The 20,122-nt window shown below is 56.5% G+C and overlaps 1 protein-coding gene across 1 annotated transcript; it reads left to right on the top strand.

Annotated features, from left to right (window-relative positions):
• Positions 1–14: 14 nt before the first annotated feature.
• Positions 15–2,572, top strand: MSRB1 (methionine sulfoxide reductase B1). The gene is made up of 4 exons (XM_079320982.1): positions 15–157; positions 629–771; positions 878–992; positions 1,487–2,572. Exons 1-4 carry the CDS (start codon positions 43–45, stop codon positions 1,516–1,518), a joined length of 405 nt encoding a protein of 134 aa, XP_079177108.1. The 5' UTR covers positions 15–42; the 3' UTR covers positions 1,519–2,572.
• Positions 2,573–20,122: the final 17,550 nt, after the last annotated feature.

Below are 20,122 nucleotides of genomic sequence, written 5' to 3'. Positions count from 1 at the left end.
GGTGGCCCGGCGAGGGGAGGGACACGGGGGGTGGCCCGGTGCATGGGCGTGTCGGGGGGCGCGGCCGGGCCAGCGGAACGGGCCGGGGCAGCGAGCGCAGCCATGTCCTTCTGCTCTTTCCTGGGGGGAGAGGTGTTCAAGGATCACTTCCAGCCGGGTGAGGGGCTCCCCGCGGGCTTTGGGGGCGCGGCCGGGGGGATCCCTAGCGGGGGCGGGCAGGGGGTGTCCCCCGGCAAGGCGGAACCCCCGGGTGAGCGGTATAGGGGAGGGATGTCCTTTTGCGGAGCATCCTCCAGCCATAATTCCGGGTGGGGGTCCCCCCTCTACGCTCCTTGTTGGGGTCCCCCCAAGGAGATGGGGGAATCCTCCCCGATGGGTCCCGAGAAGGATTCGGGGGGTCGGTCCCTGTAGTAGGTCCTTGGGGGGGGATCCTGCTCTGCGGGAACCCTTATGGGAATGGGGGTGCTGCCCCTGCACCCCCCTGCCTGGCGGTGCTGTGGGGTTCGGCAGCCGCAGCTGGCAGCGACCCACGCGGGCAAAGTCCCGTGAAGTGTCCGTGTCCCCTGCGCTGTCCCCACTCTGTCCCCGCACTGTCCCCGTCCTGACCCCCCCGTGCCGCTCTCCCCAGGTATTTACGTGTGTGCCAAGTGCGGCCATGAGCTGTTCTCCAGCCGGGCCAAGTACGAGCACTCGTCGCCGTGGCCAGCGTTCACCGAGACCGTGCGCGGGGACAGCGTGGCCAAGCGCGAGGAGCGCCCCGGGGCTTTAAAGGTGCGGATCCCCTCGGCATGGAACCAAAACCCACCCCCGGGCTTGTGTTTTTAACACGAGCCCGTGAAAATCCATGAAATGCCAACCCCTCGCCTTGCTTTTGCAGGTGACGTGTGGCAAGTGTGGCAACGGGCTGGGCCACGAGTTCCTCAACGACGGGCCCAAGAGGGGCCAGTCCCGCTTCTGAATATTCAGCAGCTCGCTGAAATTCGTCCCGAAAGGTACCGGCTGTGGCTTGGCAGCTGTCCCAGCCCGGGGAGTGGTTTTTGGGGCACGCTGTGTGCTCGGCACTGCTTGCAGCAGGGTGGCCCTGGCCGTGCTGATAACACTGGGGAGCTGCTCCTGGAATGAATCAGGGTCAGTCTGCTCAGCTCGAGGCTCCCCGACCTCCCTCTGCAGCTCCTGGCTGTGACTGCGCCTCTCTCTCTCGGTTTTGAGGGGTGGCTGAGTTTTGGGGAGTTTCTCTGGGGATCTGAAATGAGGATGGAGGGGCTCTGTGGTGGCACTGAGGGAGTGGAGGGGTTTGCTGGTCACTCCCTGGGGAAGTTGTGGAAGAAAAGACTTTGAGGAAAAGCCTCAGGAGGCCAAATTCCAGCCATGAGCTGCTGGCCTGCTTGCCAGGCTGTGATGCTGTGTAGCAACACCCCCAGATAAAAAGGGCTGGTGGTTCTAGAGGAAGAAACACAAGCCCTGAGTGTTCCTTCCCCATTTTTAGGTAAAGCTGACAATGACCTGAAGGAGAAGTAAGCGAGCTGCTGCGCCTAGCACTGCCCTGGGCTGACCTGCCTTCACTGCTGCCTTCACACAGCAGGACAACCCCAGGGAAGCTCCTGGTTCGAGTTTTCCCCTGATTTCCTGGTCATGGTTTCCCCTTGATTTCCCTGCCAAGCTTTCATTCCCTGATTTCCCTGCCATGGTTGCCCATTTTCCCTGTTCCAGTTCCCCTCAATTTTTCTGTCACGGTTCCCCTGTTTTCCCTGGTCCAGCTCCTCCTTGGGGCTGTTCCAGCTCCATCCAAGGAGCTCCTGTGCCTGTGCTGAGCTCTGGGGAGGGTTTGCTGCTGTCTTCAGCTGAGGCAGGACAATGTCCAGATCCCAGGCAGGCACTGATGCAATCCAGGCTCTGCTGGCACTTCCAGAGTAACTCAGGATTAGCTGAGATCAGGGGCTTGGTTAATCCCTGAGCTATTCTGGGCTGGGATCATGGTATGAACTGCCCTATATAAACCCTTTAGGGTGCTGGGGCAAGGATGTTTTATGGTCCCACTGGCAGCATCCAGGTGTTTCCCCCTGTGCCTGCCTTGCACACAGCAGGGACGGTTCTACATCAGCTCCATCCTCAGCTCTGCCTGGCCTTACACCTGATTGAGCACTGTGCAATAAACCCCAGGGGTACTCAGGTTCCTCCTGGCTGTGCCCTGGTGGGAGGGAGGCTGGGATTGAGCCCACAGCTGGGCTTGGCACTGCTCAGGCTCCAGGAATCACATCAGCGCTGCCCCAGCGCTCTCAAGGGCTGCCACTCCAATTTCCTTAATTCAACACCAAATTCGTGGCCTTCCCTCCCTGTGCCAGGAGCCAAATCCTCCTCTGGGATGGACACACAAGGTTCTCTAAAGAGGGGAAGGGCTGCTGCTGACCCCTGGGGTCTGGAGAGACATTTGGGGCTTTTCTCTCCATGTGTTCTGCCTCAAGCCCACGGATCTGAGGGCACCAGGGGGAGTTTGCCACATCAGCTCATTCCCTGGAGCTCACTGCTGCTCTTGAACCTCTCCATGCTGAAAATAAAGCACTGATTCACTGTGCTGGACTGTTGGACATGCTGGGAATGGCATCCCAGGGCTGTGGGGTCCTGCTCTGCTCCAGGGCTGAGGGATGGAATGGGATGGGATAATGGGATGGGATGGGATGGGATGGGATGGGATGGGATGGGATGGGATGGGATGGGATGGGATGGGATGGGATGGGATGGGATGGGATGGGATGGGATGGGATGGGATGGGGGTGCTTTCACCTGGAATCTGCTCCCATTTCCCCAGAGTTTGCTCTGGCAAAGGGGAGTTGCTGATGCACTGGAGGCCTCTAGGCATTCCCAGAGCCAAAGCTCCACTGGGAAGGTTTCCTTTTCACTCCATTTAGCACTTTTTCCCAAATTGAGCCAGTTTTAGCTTGTTCCAAGTGTGTTCTTGGTAATTCCTGGGCTTTCAGGATTTTCTGGGCACATACAGCTGAGTTTCTCACCAGAACTTCCTCACACAAAGCCGTCTGCAGGACTGGAAGCCACAACCCTCAGCCTCACAGGGGATCTTCAGCCCGCCGCAGCTGGATCCTGGATCCCTGGAGCCTGGAGGCTTGAGCTGGGCTTTGCCAGACTGCAGTTCCCTGCTCCAGGGGGTGAAGTCCCCACTGGAACTCAGGAGACAGTGCCAGCTCTGGCCCCATTGCTCTCACCTTGGGTCAGCCTCCCGCTCTAATAATTCACCACGTTCCAGTCTGAAGGTCCAATCGGCCTTTTGACTGATTAATCTTTGGATTTTAGGACATTGAGGGGAAATTCTTCCCTGAGGGTGTCCAGAGAAGCTGTGGCTTCCCCTGGATCCCTGAAAGTGTCCAAGGCCAGGTTGGAGCAGCCTAGGACAGTGGAAGGTGACCCTGGGGGTGGCACTGGATGAGCTTTAAAGTCCTTCCACCCCAAACCATTCCAGGATTCTCCCAGCTCAGAGGACATCCATGTGAACCCTGGAAGTTGAAGGAAGAGATATTTTGGATTTTTTTTTCCCTCAGATGCTCCAGTGGGAGGAAACCTTGGGAATGCCAGGAGTGAGGGGACAGCAGAGCTTCCTCCACATAGTGTGCTGGGGAGGATCTAGCTGGAATTCCTCCATTCCTGCCCTGCCAGGGAGACCCAGCTGGAATCCAGACTGCCCTGCAGTTTGTGGATATGGGCACAGGAGGGTGCAAGTGCCTTTCCTAACCCTTGCAGAGGGAAGGGAGGGAGGAGGATGCTCCTGCGGGATCCCCTGCATCCACCCCTGCAGCACAGGGAAATATCCCCGGAGCCAAAACCCCCGGGGATGGTGGAAGTAGGAGTGGGACATTTTCATGGAAATCTGGCTGGAAATGGGATTGTTAAAGAGCTGAGGGTGGAGAGCTCCAGGCAGCGCCGGTGCTGAGGACTCAGGATGCAATCCCGCAGCATGGATCCCATCCCATCCCATCCCATCCCATCCCATCCCATCCCATCCCGTCCCGTCCCGTCCCGTCCCGTCCCGTCCCGTCCCGTCCCGTCCCGTCCCGTCCCGTCCCGTCCCCCCAAGCACGCCCAGCTCTGGGCACCTCCCCGGACCCCGGGACACCCGGAATTCTGCTCATCCCCCCCTCACTCCATGGCCCGGGCGTTCCCTCTGCCATTCCTCCTCATTTAATTATCCCACTAATGACAATTCTGCCTTAACGAGAGGATTTTGCTTAGTCGGGAGCAGCCGCCCCAGTCCGGCTTTAACGACACAAATTCAATTACGTTTCCAGGCCGACACAAACTTCCCTGATTGTTTAAGAAATCGCTCATTTCCTCCCCCGTAGCCTCCAGCTGACCTCCCTTTTGAGTTTTGCCGTTTTTTTCCCCCGCATGCCACGCACGGGACCTGCCCCTGACCCTCCTCGGGATGGCTCCAGCCGCCGGCAAAGCATCCAGAGCCCGCCACGATTTAGATTAATTCTCTAATAAGACAACAAGCCCTATAGAAATGATGTTATCCAAGGAAAAGGAAAATGACCTGGAGGCACTCGGAAGCTCTAATTACCGCTATTCCTTGGAGCCAGAGCCTGGCTGCTCCTGCTCCTCCTGCACCCTTGGAATTCTCAGTCGTGTTTCCAGTGGCTACCCAGCATCAAAAAAAAAAAAAAAAAAAAAAAAAAAAAGGTGTAATTTTATTTAATTTTATCCTTTGATTCACAGGTTTTCCCACTCCAAAAACCCAAGACCCCAAAGCAGCACTTTTGGGGGGTTACACATCGTTTCACACAGGGAGCACAGCCTGATTTGGGATGCTCTGGCATTCCCAGCAAACATTGCCTTTATCCCAAGCTCGGTCAGGTCCCATCCCTTTGCCATCAGTTTGCTTCAAAAGGATTCTCTGGGTTTTTTCGGGGCTGTGAAAATGCAGGTTTTGTGTTAATTACAGGAAATAAAGGGATGGAAATTAGGAAAAACTCCTAGCCTATCATGATTTCCCGGTGACACGGGGTTGGCACGAGGAGAGGAGCATCCATCACCTCAGCTGCTCCATGCCAGACCTCACCTGTCCCCCAGCACCTGCAGTGCAGCTGCAGAAAAGCCAAGGTTTATTCCAGTTCATTCACCAAAAATAGCTTCATCTCAAATTCCACCTCTGGCTGGACTGGCTGATCCCATTCCCCAAATTTGGTTAATCCGACTGAACCTCCCAGAGCCACAAGGTGGGGAAATTTGTTTTCGGTTTGTGGTGTGTGTTAATTAGGGAAATAATGACTGGAGACATCCAGAGCGAGTCTGAGCACGTCAGAAAAATGTTTAGCCCAAGGAAAATTTTAATCCCTTTTTTTTCCCCTTTCTGGCTATTGAGATCTGACTTTTTAAGGCAATTAGCGGGGGTTTAGCTGTTAATCAGTCATACTTAGACACTTGCTTTGGGGTCTTATCTCCTGCTCCCAAGTGAGCATCGCCTGTAATCATGAGGCTCATTTTTGATGTGGGAAATGCCTGTCCCAGGTGTGTTCCTGTGCTCAGCACCGGCTGCACGTGGGAGCTTTAGGTGAGATCATAGCAAAATCTTTTTGTGGAACAGGTTGTAAATCCCTGAAACTGACTGGTAGAGCCACCAGCCCTGGAAGAGTTTGAGAACCTGGAGGTGGCCCTGGAGGATGTGAGTGACCATGGTGGTGCTGCTGGTTGCACTTGATGAGCTGGAAGGTCTTTTCCAGCCTTAACAATTCCATATTCCATGGCTGGAGAGCTGTGTCCACCACAAGCTCCCTCCTCACCCCAAGAGCACCCCAAGTTTTTGAGGGTTCCTTATGGGTGTCTCACTGGGGTGGGACTGATCCCCCCTGTGCTGTGGGATGGAGCCAGCAGGGGAATGTCACAGCTCTGCTGCCCTGCCCTGCTCCTGGTGACCCCAAACCACATCACCCGTGGCCCTGGGGAAGAGTTCACCCGGGAGAAAACGTTCCAAGCTGTGCCAGCACCACTCCAGCCCTGTGCCAGCATCACCCCGGCCTTGGGAGTGGCGGGTCAGGCTTGTGCCAGCACCAGTCCAGCCCTGTCAGCACCAATCCAGCCCTGCCAGCACCAATCCAGCCCTTCCAGCACCAGTCCAGCCCTTCCAGCACCAGTCCAGTCCTGCCAGTGTAAATCCAACCCTGCCAGCACCAATCCAGCCCTGCCAGCACCAATCCAACCCTGCCAGCACCAGTTCAGATATTCCAGAACAAATCCAACCCTGCCAGGATCAATCCAGCCCTTCCAGCACCAGTCCAACCCTGCCAGCACCAATCCAGCCCTGTCAGCACCAATCCAGCCCTGCCAGCACCAATCCAACCCTGCCAGCACCAGTTCAGATATTCCAGAACAAATCCAGCCCTGCCAGCACCAATCCAGCCCTGCCAGCACCAATCCAACTCTGCCAGCACCAATCCAGCCCTGTCAGCACCAGTCCAGACCTTCCAGCACCAGTCCAGCCCTGACAGTGTAAATCCAACCCTGCCAGCACCAATCCAGCCCTGTCAGCACCAATCCAGCCCTTCCAGCACCAGTCCAGCACTTCCAGCACCAGTCCAGCCCTGCCAGCATCAATCCAGCCCTGCCAGCATCAATCCAGCCCTGCCAGTGTAAATCCAGCCGTGCCAGGATCAATCCAACCCTGCCAGCATCAGTCCAGACCCTCCAGCACCAGTTCATCCCTTCCAGCACCAGTTCATTTTTCCCAATACTGGTCCAGCCCCATGTCAGCACCATCCCAGCCCTGTGAGCATCAGTCCAGCCCTCCCAGCAGCATCCCAGCCCTCCCAGCACTGGTCCAGCCCTTCACCAGCATCATCCCAGCCCTGCGAGCATCCAGCCAGCCCCGTGGCCACCCCTCAGTGCCAGGAGCCCACAGCCCCGGGCGGAGGGCGATGCCCGCCGGGGCTCCCTCCCCACGTGGCTGCTCTTTCAAACGATCCCCTTGACTGTCTGCAGTAATGATTTGTTGCTTGTAAAGCCGCCGTGATTAACTACAGTTTAGCCTCCTGGTTTCATGTCTTATCATGTTTCATCTCACACAAAAGACATTTACAGTCTATTTTCAACTTCAAAGCAAATGCTTCTTGCGTGACCATTAGGGCAGGCAAATATTTAAGCAGAACCTGTATGGTATTAGTGTCTCTTGATGTTCCCTGCTGAGTGAGGATGGATGGCTGCCCCAAAAGGCAGCTTTTTCCTATTGTTTTGTGCACCAGTGATTAATATTTCATGTTCCCACTGTTACAGATTTGCTGGCTGGCACTGGTCTGCCCTGACAGTGCTTTCTTCATGTCTTACATGTCCAGTTTTTGTGCACTTGGATATGGAGAGTGTGACTCTTGGCAGGGTCCTCTGGGCTTATTAAAGCCTCCTGCCTAAATTTTTTGAATTAAGTTTGTCTTGACGACATTAGGGAGGGTGGTGTGCTCCCCTTCCCCACCCACACCTGTGTCCTGTCCCTTCATGGAGCCCTTGGCTGCCCCAAATTTCGGGTGGGATGGGAACAGCACCAGGGAAATGGATCCTGCAGCATCAAGGGTGAGGCTGGGCCCTGCCCTACAGAGATGTGGGGTGAGAACCTGCTCCCATCCCTGGTACCACCCTCTGTGACATTGGTGACACTGCCACCACAGCCTGGCACTGCCTTGGGGTTCTGCATCCCAGCTCCAGAGGAGCAAACACAGCTTTGCCACCACTTCCACCCCACAATTCCCCAAAACCCCACCGAATTCCACCCAGCTTTGTCAGGGAAGGACAAAAACAACCCAGGACCAAATTCCTCTGCTTCAAAGCCACGCTGGTGAGCGTTTGTCAGAAGGGTAAATTAGAATAGAGCCAGGAACAGTGAGGGCAGGCTCTGCTTATCCTCCAGCCTGGAGTTCATCTAATTCAATTAGCATGACCAGTAAATAGAGCTCACTTTAATTCAGATGCAGGGGTTGTTGTGGCTTGATTCTTTAATTTCAGGAGTGGAGGAGCTATGGGAAGACTGCCAAGAATTTCTGCAGAGCCCACATTTGCTCTGGCTCTGGGTGCTGAGAGGCCACCTCCAAATTATATTTGGGATGAGGTGGAAGCTCCCCACAACACCTGGGACTGTGCAAGAATTTTAAACTCTCTTTGTCAGGTGGAAAATAAAGACTTGAAAGCCACCAGGAAGGAGTAAGTGGTGGAGTTTATTTAAAGAGGAAAAGCTGAGCTCGGGAGAGATGCTGGGGCCATGTGTCTGCAGGGCTGGGCTCATTCCTCCCAGATTATTTTAAATTTGAGCATCTTTTCTGCATCACAGTCTATCTTTGTTCCCCTCTGACGTCTTGGGATTTTATGGCCGGGGCTGTTCCTGCCAGCAGCGCCACAGCTCTGCTGGAAATCAACTTTAAACCCAATCTCGCCGGCATCCGATTCAAAGCCAGGCTCCAAATTAGTTAATCTCGGATTAATTTATACTGGGTGAAGCAGCAGCGCTCTGGCAGGGGTGTGACCCAGGCAGGAGGTGCTGCCTCTCCCAGCACATCCCCAGTCTGTCTGTCCTTCTGTCTGTCCGGGTGTGGGATGCTGTCTGTCGGGATAAACTCACCCCGGCTAGTGGGACAGAACTGCTGTGCTCGTTCCCTCGGAATTCGGGGCAGAGTTTGGGGGTACAGGTGCGGGATGTGGGGGGTCAGGGGCTGCAGGAGCCGGGTAGACCCTTCCAAAAGGGGAGGGGAGGTGCCAGGCGGGGATTAAACGGGAGCAGGGAGAGGCTGGGATTTGCCAATACCCGCCGAGGGGAGAGAGGGATCAGGGCGAGACGGATCCTGCCTTCAATCGCAGCTGCTCACGTGTGTGAGTCGCCCAAATATGTGAGGTATTTGTTTAATTTCTGCATTTGAGGCCAGCGCCGTGTCCTGATGCTTATCAAACCTGGGGCTCGGACCAAGGCTCCGGGGTGGAATTGTGCTCTCCTAAGGCATAATTGAAATCCTCAAAATTTGGCTCGGATTGAACCTGCGTGTGGGTTTGTGCGGGTCACTGTTGGGGCAGGATTGCTTTCACCCGGGTTTGTGCTTTGTGTGACAAGCAGCATGGTGACGTGGGACGGATTTTTTCCCCAGCATCCCGGGGAAGCGGGAGCATCCAAAAGGAGCTGTGACCACCTGAGCCCAGCCTCAGGCCAGGCTGTTCGCAGCATCCTGGGGAAGTGACTGGGCTGGCGCCGGGGTCCGGCTCCCCCGCCCTGCTCTCCCCGGGGACCCGCGGCTGCTGCTGCTTCCCGGGAGGGCTCCAGCCCACCAGGAACATTCAAGGGCTGCAAACCATAAAGCAGTCTGTAAAATTAGCGGCTAATTAGCAGCGACTGCAGGGTACATCGCACCGCGGGCCGGCTGCGCTCCTCCCCAGCCCCAGATATTTGCGTAGTCCAGAGCCACCACCTCGTAATTGCAAAATTAGGGCAAAACAAGAGATTTGCTGCTAGGGATGATAAGAGGGAATGGAAACACCTTCCAGAGGAGCTCTGGCAAGGCGACATCTGCCACGGAGAGATGTGGGCTGGAACAGGGGCTGGTGTCCCCCGCCACCAAATTTATTGTCCCCTGCTGCGGCTGGCACAGGACAGGGAGGGGGATGGACCAGCAAATAACCAACCAAGCAAAACCAACCCCCTCCCCCCAAAAATCCCGTGGATGAACAAATAACCCCTGGACTGGTTATTGTTGGTGAATATGCAGGGTTGGGATTTTCCCTTCCCTCTGCTCCGGTTGCCGGCAGCCGCGGAGGGGCCAAGGACTGCAAAGCATTTGCTGCAGAATCTGAAGAATTTGGAGTGAAACCCCCAAAGAAATTAAGGACAGATGGGTTAGAAGGGGGAAAAAGAAACCCAAATTCCTTCTTCTGCTCGGTGCCTGCCTCCAGGGCACTGTCTGGTCCCTGCTGGGGCTGTGCTGAGGGGATGGATGGATGGATGGATGGATGGATGGATGGATGGATGGATGGATGGATGGATGGATGGATGGATGGATGGATGGGCATCTTTCATGCCACACAAACACCATGAGGACACCAGAACTGTGTTCCTGCAGCACTCAGGGCCATCCTCACTTTGCCCAAGGCTGACCCTGATGGCTCTAGAGGACTCGGGACTCCTCTGGAGATCCCTCTGTTCCCATCCCACAGCAGAGCTGCTCCTCAAGGGGAGCAAAGCGAGGGACACATGAGGAAAATAAACCTCTCCTCCTCCAACCAATAGCTCTCTGTGAGGCTCTGGGCCGGGCCGACCCCGGGGTGTGAGCCCCATCCCCACCCCCGTGTTTATGTGCTGTAATCACCGGGATTAGGAGTTTTCTTCTCGGGCTGGCGCTGGCAGAGTCACCCAACACCTGCGTGCTGACTTCAGCACCTCAAATATTTCTGATGCAATTCCTTTTATTCCCCTCCTAAAGCAAACGCGATGTGTTAATGGGTAGAAACGAAGCATAATCGCTCCTTTGTGCGAAATCAGTCGGGGGAAATCGCAGCAGTTTGGTTGCAAAACTGGAGCTGCAAACAGGTTTGGGGTGGGACCCACCTGGGCTTGGGATGCGGGGAGAGGAACCTCCTGTGGAGCTGCTGGGATGGGAAATGGGCATCTCCTCCTGTCTGTGGGTAGAGCTGAGGGGCAGGGCTCCTTCTCGGGCTGCGTTTGATGTGTTCCCATGTGCCAGGCTGAGGGAAACCACATCCAGATGAAGCCACCGCTGGCCGGGCCGGGGGACGAGGCCGAGCGTTTGCGTTTGCAGCGCTCCAGATGCGAACAATGAGGCCAAGGGATCTTGATTTCATCTGTCGAGTAATTGGGCTGGAAGTCTGTGATGGTAATGACTCCACATCAAGCGCTCAACGCTCAGATGTGACCCATCCCCGGCCGGGGGGCGGGGGCTGCAGCCCGCGGTGGCCGTGATGAATATCCCCCAGATGTTCTCCCCCAGATGTTGTCCCGCAGGGGAGGCCAGATCCACACGTGTGTTGTTAATAACGCCGAAGATCTGAGGTTAAAAATGACCACGGGTGTTCACGTGAGCCCCGGGGCTGCTGGGGGGCGGTGGGACAGGGGCTGGGGGGCTGGCCCCCTGTCCTGGCTCTGTGCTGGCTGGGGTGGGGCACACTGAGACCCCCCCGGGCAGCTCTGGATTCTCTGGGGAGGCAGAGGATTCTCCACATCCACGAGAGTTGAACATGGGGTGACACGAGGGACGGGGATGCTCTGGGAGGCACATCAGGGAAATCCCAAAGGTTTGTCCCAGTTCCAGCACTGGGCCCTGCATTTAAAGCCCTGACTGCCTCTGGGAGGTTGTCTCCAAAGCTCTCCAGCATTGGGATGCAAATCCTGTCTGTGGCCACATGAGATGCTGAGGAAGCGCCTGGAAAACGTCCTGGTCCCCTCAGCGCTGCCGTGGGGACTCGAGCCCTGGTGCAGGAGGGAATTTGGCAAGGACAGGGTCTGACCCCCAAGGTGTGATCCTAAAACCTGTCGCCAGCATTTTGGATTTCTGTTTTTATCAGTGTTCAGGAGCTGGGGCTGATGGTGGGGACAAGCATGCTCCCTGCAGAAAGGGCTCTTGGCTCTGCCCTGCTCCAGGGGCTTTATCCATGAACACTCCATGGGGACAGGGCTGGAGCTGCTGGGATGTGTTTGGCAGCAGGGGGAGGGACAGGTCCCGGGTGGACGAGCCAGGTCTGGGATGGGATCTGCTGCTCCAGTGCGGAGTGACAGGAGGAATCGTGTCCCTCAAATATTTGGATGCTTTGGGGCGTGGGGATGCTGGTGGGTACCGGGATGATGCTGCCCTGAGGTCCCTGGGGATCTCCTGGACTGGGGCGCCTCAGCTTTGCCGCTGATGTTCCTGAAAACTTCTGTCGTCAGCCCCGCTCCAGACATTCCCTGGCTCCCTCCCGCAGCCCCAGCGAGTCCTGACCTGTTTTTTGGGGAGGGGACGGGACCCGCAGGGTCACCCAGCAGTGCTGATCCTATGGGAACCAGGTGCCGACAGCCTTGGGGAAGGGGATCCCCATCACCATTTAGGAAGCTGCGGTTCCTAAACGAGGCTTTTGGCTTTCCCCCGAGCTTTCCCCGGGGGTGTGAGGGATGCCCGGAGGCAGATCCCGGTGCCGGAGGTGTGTGGGCAGTCCCGGGTGGTTGGAGCACCAGGAACTGCAGCCCGGGGGAGTGTTCCCCACGCCCTCTCCCGCTCTGGAGCCTTTCCAGCCTTTCCCTGCTGATTGCTCCGGCATGTGCATCGCAGATGATGAGAGATGAGGGGATGGGCTCTGGGGCTGGGTGGGGCTCTGCAGCTGGACCCGGCCCCTGCCCTCGCTCTGGTGCTCCCGTTCTGCTCCTCGCTGCCAGGGGAGACCCAAGGTTTTGCTGAAAAGTGGGTGTTTTACACTCAGAATTTGGGGTGTGGCTGCAGCAGGACCCGCTGCCCCCAGGCTTTGGTTTGGCAGCTCATCCACTGCCTGGGGAATGAGTAGCACAGGATCCTGGAATGGTTTGGGTTGGAAAGGACCTTAAATCCCAGCCAGTGTCACCCCCTGCCATGGCAGGGACACCTTCCACTATCCCAGGCTGCTCCAAGCCCTGTCCAGCCTGGCCTGGGACACTGCTAGGGATGAGAGCTCCAGGCTGGCCTGGGAGCAGGACCAGCCCTGGCAGGGTCCAAGGACCATCCCTGGATGCTGGGGGTGAAAATTCAGGATTCTGGCCTGAAGTGGGAGCCTCATTCTGCTGCTACTTCTGAAATTCAGGTTTTAACACCTTAAGCCCTGGAATCTGCATTGCCCATGGAGGAGGTTTGTCTGGGGGTACAGTTGGCCTGGCCAGTGCTTGATGCAGTGCTGGCTTTTGTGTCCCTCTTTGACACCACATTTTTTCCTATTTCCCAGCCCCACAGACACCTGAAGAAGGACACTGGGAGTGTTTTGAATCCCCTTTCCCCTCTCCATCCACTTCAGACATTTTCCTCCAAACCTCACTTTGTGTTTCATTGTTGCTCAGCTCTGCTCCAGATGTTCCAGTCCTCGATCCCACACCTTTCTCTCCCTTTGGCCACTGGATATTTGGCTGAACCAGAGCCAAATGAAAGCTACCCCCCACCTGTGCATGGAATTAGCAGTGGGCATGCCAGACCTCCATGGACTCATAAACGTGGCCATCTGCACCTGGCAACAGGATTTTTTAACAGCAAACAAGGAAAACACTCCCTGCTCCTAAATGGGTTGAGGGCTCGGGTTTTTTTTAAATCTGGAAAAAAAAAAAAAAAAAAAAAAAAAAAAAAAAAAAAAAAGAAAGAAAAAAAGAGGAAACTTGTAAATGATTTGCTTGGAAAAAGTCATTTCCCACAGAGATTGGGCACAGCCACAGGGAGCTCATGGCTGTGACTCAGGGGAAGGAGGATGAGTCCCAGCTGCTGGATTGGGAACAGCTCTGCCTGGCTCCCAGCTGTTTTGGGGACAGTTTGGGACAGGATTCTCCAGCTCTGCCCTCCAGGTGACAAGATGGACCTGTCCTGGGGCACAGAGTCCTGCCTGCCCTCCTGGCTTTCCCACTGCAGTGCTGGGGCAGCATCCTCGGGGCTGCCAGCCCTGCTCTGCCTTCCCCACTCACTTCAGGGGATGCTGCTGCACCTTCCAGGCTCCCCAGTCCCACCCAGTGCTGTCCCAGTGCCTCTGGCACAGCCCCCAGCCCTGCACCAGGGAAATATGCTCCAGGCCACGTTTTAGGATAAAAAGTGTGATTAAACCATGACCCTATTGGTAGCCTGTTATAGATGTATTTAAAACAAGGAATTAGAGAGTCAGGAATTCCCTGAGTGGTTAGGGTGGGAAGGGACCTTAAATCCCACCCAGTGCCATGGGCAGGGACAGCTCCCACCACCCCAGGGTGCTCCAAGCTCTGTCCAGCCTGGCCTTGGCTCTCACCTGCTGTGGCCAGAGAGGCTCCCTGATGCTCCCCCCCTCCCTGGGAGCTGAGCTGGTGCCTCACTCCCCCAGCCCAAATGACATTATTGATTTGGACCTGCTTTGGAAGCGAGCCCCGGGTGTTGGAACAGCAGCAGGAGGAATTCCTGCACTCCCAGCACTGATGGGCTGCTCCAGCCATTATTGGGATGCTTCCAAGCTCATTAGGGAGATGTCTGTTTGCCGTGTAATTAACTCTAAATGAGATCAGCGATGAACACAAATGTCATTACGGTTCCAGGAGTCACTGAGCTTGTAAGGAGCAGGTGAGGAGCTGTCAGGACACCCCTGGCTGCTCAGGGAGGCTCCTGGGGCACAGGGATGAGCAGAGGAGCAGGAATAACCCTGGGGATGGATGTGAGAGGGGCTGGAGAGGATGATGAGGGTGAGCCCTTGCCCAGGAAAGACAGAGAGTAAATCCTCAGGGACTGAACCTCCCTCATCCCTGGGATTTTGGGTCTGTAACACCCACCAGGGCATTGGAACTGCTCTAGAATTCCCAATCCAGCTGTGGCCTGCAGCTGGACAGGCTCCAGGCCTGCATCACTGACCCCACTCTGTGCCACCCCCTGGCTCCTTCCAAAGGGGATTTTCCCCACTGGAAATGCCCCTGCTGCTCCACACATCCTGCCAGGATAAGCAAATCCCTCTGATTCCACAGACCTGCCTGCCAGACACTGGGTTACAGCAAATTAAACACAAAATAAGTCACTTCTGTGCCTCCTCCCATCCCTGGAATTTTTCATTCCCAGGATGATGCGAAATCTGTGTCACTCCTGTGTCCCCACCCAGGAGAGCACCATGAAGGGAATAACTGCTCCCAGTTTGTGTAAAATGGGAAATGAGGAGAGAACTGGGCTCAGGGCAGGGCTGGGACAGTGTCAGAATCCCAGGGGTGGGGTTTGCTCTGCACTCTGTGGCTCTGCCTGCCCCAATAAAAATTGCACATTTCACGTATGTTATTTTTTAAATTGAAGATTTTTTTAAAAAACCCAAACCAGTGGGTTTTGGCTGCTTTATCCCCTTACTGGGATTATTTAAATCAAAAGCAGAAATGGGGGGGAGGCTCCTTGTGTGACTCCAGCTGGATGGGAGCCAGCCCTGGCTGCTGGAGCCAGAGGGTGCCCAGGGGGTTCCCATGGTCCTGCAGGTCACTGTCCCAAAATTCCACCAGGACCATAACACACAGCTGGTACACCCACATCCTTTTTGGGCTGGTGGAGGTCCCCCAGCCAAAACCCTCCCTCCTGGGATGCTGCTGCCCTCCTGAGCCAGCAGAATGGGTTTGTCCTGTCCACGCAGGCTTTGTGTGGCTCAGCCCCCAAATCCCAGCAGAGACAGGGCTGGAGAAGGGACAGAGGTGACCAGAGGTGCTGGTGGTGACAGGGACAGCAGCCTGGTGGAGCTGGGGGTGTTTTTGTTGCACAAACCCTTCTCCCCCCCCCAGCACAGTGCTGTCTCCAGCTCCCCAGAATCGCTGTAGCCACGGGCGATTTTCTGCGTTCGAGTTTTGCAAAACCATATTAAGAAAAATCTCGCCCTGGCGCTGCTGGCTCTCCTCCAGGCTGGAAATTGCATTCCCCTGCTTGAAATTCCTCCCGGAGTTTCAGATGGAGAATGTACAACTTCACTTTCCATCTTGAGCTGCTGTCACACATTTTAATAACAGGGGCTGGGCTCCACCCCAGCGGTGGCGGCGTGCCAGGATTCTGGAGCGAACCCGTTGGAGCGCTTGTGGTGAGCCCTGCCATGGCTGTGGTGCTGCTGGAGCTGGGGATCAGGCCCCCTCCCAGCCCTTTGGAGAGAGGCTGGGGTTTGTGGCTTGGTTTTTAATCCCTGGTGATGAGGTTTTGGTGTCTCCTTTGCCCCAGGAGATGGGGAAGTGGGTGTGGAGGGGATCAGCTCTGCTCGTGATCCGGGTCAGGAGATGTGATCCATTCCTCCTCCTTGCTCCTGTCCTGATCTGAGATCTGCTCTGGAGCGCTCTGGCTGAGCCCTGATGGTCCCACTTGTGCTTCTCCCTCTACATCCTGCCTTTCCCCAGTGCAGGGTCAGGAGAAATCCCCCTGCACTGTGACATTGATGATGGTTTTTTTCCCCAAAACTCAGCGGATAAACCTTGGGAAAGGCCTTTGCTGAGACCCTGGATGGGACTACAGAGGGGTGGTGGCACTGCCAAAGTTCCTGGGGACATCCCTGTCTGGATCCCATGGAGAACTCACGGTGGGGACAGCAGAGAGTGACTGTCCCCTGGCCTGGTGGAGCTGTGTGACTTTAGGGACACTCTGAACATTGCCTAAAGCTGGTGTGGCTTTAGGGACACTGAGCACTGCCCAAAGCTGGTGTGGCTTTAGGGACACTGAGCACTGCCCAAAGCTGGTGTGGCTCTAGGGACACTCCCAGCACTGCTTTCCCAGCCAGGGTCACTGTGCCCGAGGCTGGGACACCCCGCATCCCTCGGGATGGGGTTTCCTCGCTGCCTGGAGCTGCCTTTTATGGGCTGCTCTTTGAACCCGAGCAGTTGTGCTGTATTTGTCCAACACTGGCTGCAATCAGGGAAACAGGCTCCCTAATTGGATTGGGAGGCCGCAGTAATTGGCTGTTTGGGAGCAGCCGTTTCCAATCAAGCTGTGCGCGCCTTTAATAAGTTTGCTCGCCTTTATCAGCCTGGCAAACTGCGCCGTGGAGGTGACCTGCTAAATGATCCCCCGTGTTCCTAAAGCATTTTTCATCCCCGCTGATCCCCCGAGCCCTTTTCTTTCTTTCTCTGTAATAACAAACTCGGGGAAATCCCAGAAATCCCAGAGCAGCCAGGCTGCGGCTCCTGCCTGCCTGCGGTGCTGGGCAGAGGGGGGGTCTGGGGGAGGGTGACAATGCTGGGGGAACAGGGGGGTGGCAGAGGTGCCACCCTGCTGATTTTGGGCTGGGGGGAGGGTGGAGCATGGAGCTCACACCTGGTGCTGTGCTGGTGTTGCTGGGTTTGGCCCTTGGTGGCACTTGGCCTGGATGAGGCAGGATCATCCCAGGATTTATAGTTAGAGCTGATCCCACTGCTCTGACCTGGATTTGGCCACTGTTCTCCACGGAGCATCTCCCTCCCCATGGCCACAGTTTCCTGCTGGAGCCACCAGCCTGGCCCTGGGGCTTCCCAAGGGCTGCTCACCCCTGCCAGGACCCAAGGAGGGAAAAAAACCTCTTGTTGTGCTTTAGCGGGGACAGTCGAGGGTGGTGAGGCCACTCCTGGGTGGCCACAGAGGTGTGAGGGTGGCCACTGCCAGCCAAAGACACCAAACACAAGAAGAACATTGCAGAACTCATTTATTTCAACCCAAATGCCCCGATTTTGCTAAAAACTTCCACGTGAGCTGCTCGGCTTCCACTGCCTGAGCTGCCTGTCCGGTGGGGTCTGGGCTGAATCCAGGGACCCTCCTGCAGGGCCCCAGCTCTGCCAGACACGGGGTGACTTTGGGCACATCCCAAGCCCTCGGCGCCTGGCCCTGGCCACAAACTCACGTTTTAAGCCTTTTTCCCAAATTTTGAAGGTGAGAAAGGAAGCCTGGGACTGTAGTGTGACCAGCCCTGGCAGCGCCCAGGCCGAGGTGAGGAGGGTGAGCCCCCCTCCCGCCTTCCCGGAGCCTCCCTGGCTGCGGGACATCCAATTTGTCAGGATGGATCCGCTCTTGCCAAACGTTTCCATTTTGACAAATTGGCATTTTCCAAGAGCAACATTCCCCTTCCCAACGCAAACAGGAGCTGGAGCCGCTGCTGCTCGCAGTCCCGGCGAGTGGCAGGGTTTGGGCTGATGGAAGCGCCCTGGTGGCGCTCGGTGCCACCGCTCCTGTCCCCGGCAGCGGGGAGGGACCGGGGCTGTTCCCTCCCTCTGGCGGCGCCGCGGGACAGGCGGAGCCACCGGGGGCCCGCCACGAGAGGGCACAAAGCCCTGCGGCCGGGCGGCGTGTCACCGTGCCACCGTGCCACCGTGCCACCGTGCCACCCTGCAGGTTTGTCACCCTGTCACCGTGCCACCGTGCCACCCTGCAGGTTTGTCACCCTGTCACCGTGTCACCATGTCACTGTGCCACCCCGCAGGTTTATCACCCTGTCACCGTGCCACTGTGCCACCCTGCAGGTTTGTCACCCTGTCACCGTGTCACCATGTCACTGTGCCACCCTGCAGGTTTGTCACCCTGTCACCATGCCACCCTGCAGGTTTGTCACCCTGTCACCGTGCCACCGTGCAACCCTGCAGGTTTATCACCCTGTCACCGTGCCACCGTGCCACCCTGCAGGTTTGTCACCGTGTCACCGTGTCACTGTGCCACCCCGCAGGTTTATCACCCTGTCACCGTGCCACCGTGCCACCCTGCAGGTTTGTCACCGTGCCACCGTGCCACCGTGTTACCGTGCCACCATGCAGGTTTGTCACCGTGCCACCGTGTTACCGTGCCACCCTGCAGGTTTGTCACCATGTCACCCTGTCACCATGTCACCATGCAGGTTTGTCACCGTGCCACCGTGTTACCGTGCCACCCTGCAGGTTTGTCACCATGTCACCCTGTCACCATGTCACCATGCAGGTTTGTCACCCTGCCACCGTGTCACCTCACAGGTTTGTCACCGTGTCACCATGTCACCCTGCAGGTTTGTCACCGTGTCACTGTGTCACCCCACAGGTTTGTCACCGTGTCACCCTGCAGGTTTGTCACCGTGTCACCCTGTCACTGTGTCACCCTGCAGGTTTGTCATCCTGTCAACCGTGTCACCCTGCAGGTTTGCCACTCTGCCACCGTGCACCGTGTCGCCCTGTCACCGTACCACCCTGCAGGTTTGTCACCCTGACAGTGTCACTGTGCCACCATGCAGGTTTGTCACCGTGCACTGTATCACCCGCAGGTTTGTCACCCTGTCACTTTGTCACCCTGTCACTGTGTCACCATGCCACCATGCAGGTTTGTCACCCTGCCATCCTGTCACTGTGTCACCCTGCAGCTTTGTCACCCTGAAGCTGTATTGCTGTCAGCCTGCAGCCCTGTCCCCATGTCCCCCTGCAACTTTGTCACCCCACAGCCTTGTCCCTGTGTCCCCCTGCAGCTTTGTCACCCCATGGCCCTGTTCCCTTTTCCTCCTGCAGTGCTCCCATCCTACAAGTCCCCACTGGTGCCACTGTGGCCCTACAGGATCACCACTGACCCCAATCCCCCATCCCAGACCATGCATCCCCCTCCCCACTGTCCAGCCCTTGGAAAACTTGGGAGTTCTAATTCTAAAAAGAGTTAATGACATTAAAGTTAATTAAGAACCTTCCCAGTGAGACCCTTCCCAAAAAACAGCCATTGGAGCCCCAGGAATGATGAGGAGGGAATCTATGAAAGAAGAGAAATTGATGGGAAAACGTGGTGAAGTATGGGAGAAACGTGGGAAATGATGGGAAAACGTGTGAAAACCCAGGGAAATGTGGGAAGAGTGTGAAAACATGGGGAAGCGTGGTAAAAATATGGAAAAACATGGGAAAATGTGGGAAAATAGAGGGGAAATGGGTAAAAATACAGAAAAACATGGGAAAATGTGTGAAAACATGGGAAAATAGGGGAGAAATTGGAAAAATATGGAAAAGCATGGGAAAATGTGTGGAAATGTGGGAAAATAGAGGGAAAATATAGGAAAATACAGAAAAGCATGAGAAAATGTGTGGAACTGTGGGAAAATAGAGGGAAAATGCAGGGAAAAGTGAAAACATGGAGTAACATGGGAAAATGAGAGGAAACGTGTGGGGGAAAAAGGAAAATACAGGGAAAACATGTGACAACGTAGGGAAATGTGGGCAAACGTGGATGGGGCTGCCCCATCCCGGTGACAGCCGCTCGTGGGGGGGCCGCGTCCCCGCGGGGATCCCGGCGTGTGCCGCGCCCTCTCCGCGCTCCAATCCCCTCCTTCCCCTCCTTCTCCATCCTTCCCTTCCCCTCCTCGGGGCGTCACCGCCCCACGCGCGTGTCCTCGCCCTCCCCCGCCCCGCGGGTGGGCGTGGGGGCCGGCCCGGGGTAGGGGAGGGGGGGAAGCGGAGCTCGGGGGGCCCCGGGGCCGGGCGGGGATGCTCGGAGAGGGGGGCGCGGAGGTGCGGGGA

Source organism: Erithacus rubecula (assembly GCF_903797595.1).
Source record: "Erithacus rubecula genome assembly, chromosome: 17".
NCBI classification, from domain to species: Eukaryota; Metazoa; Chordata; class Aves; order Passeriformes; family Muscicapidae; genus Erithacus; species Erithacus rubecula.
The sequence above is the reverse complement of the archived record's forward strand: the minus strand, read 5'-3'. Positions and strand labels throughout refer to the sequence as shown.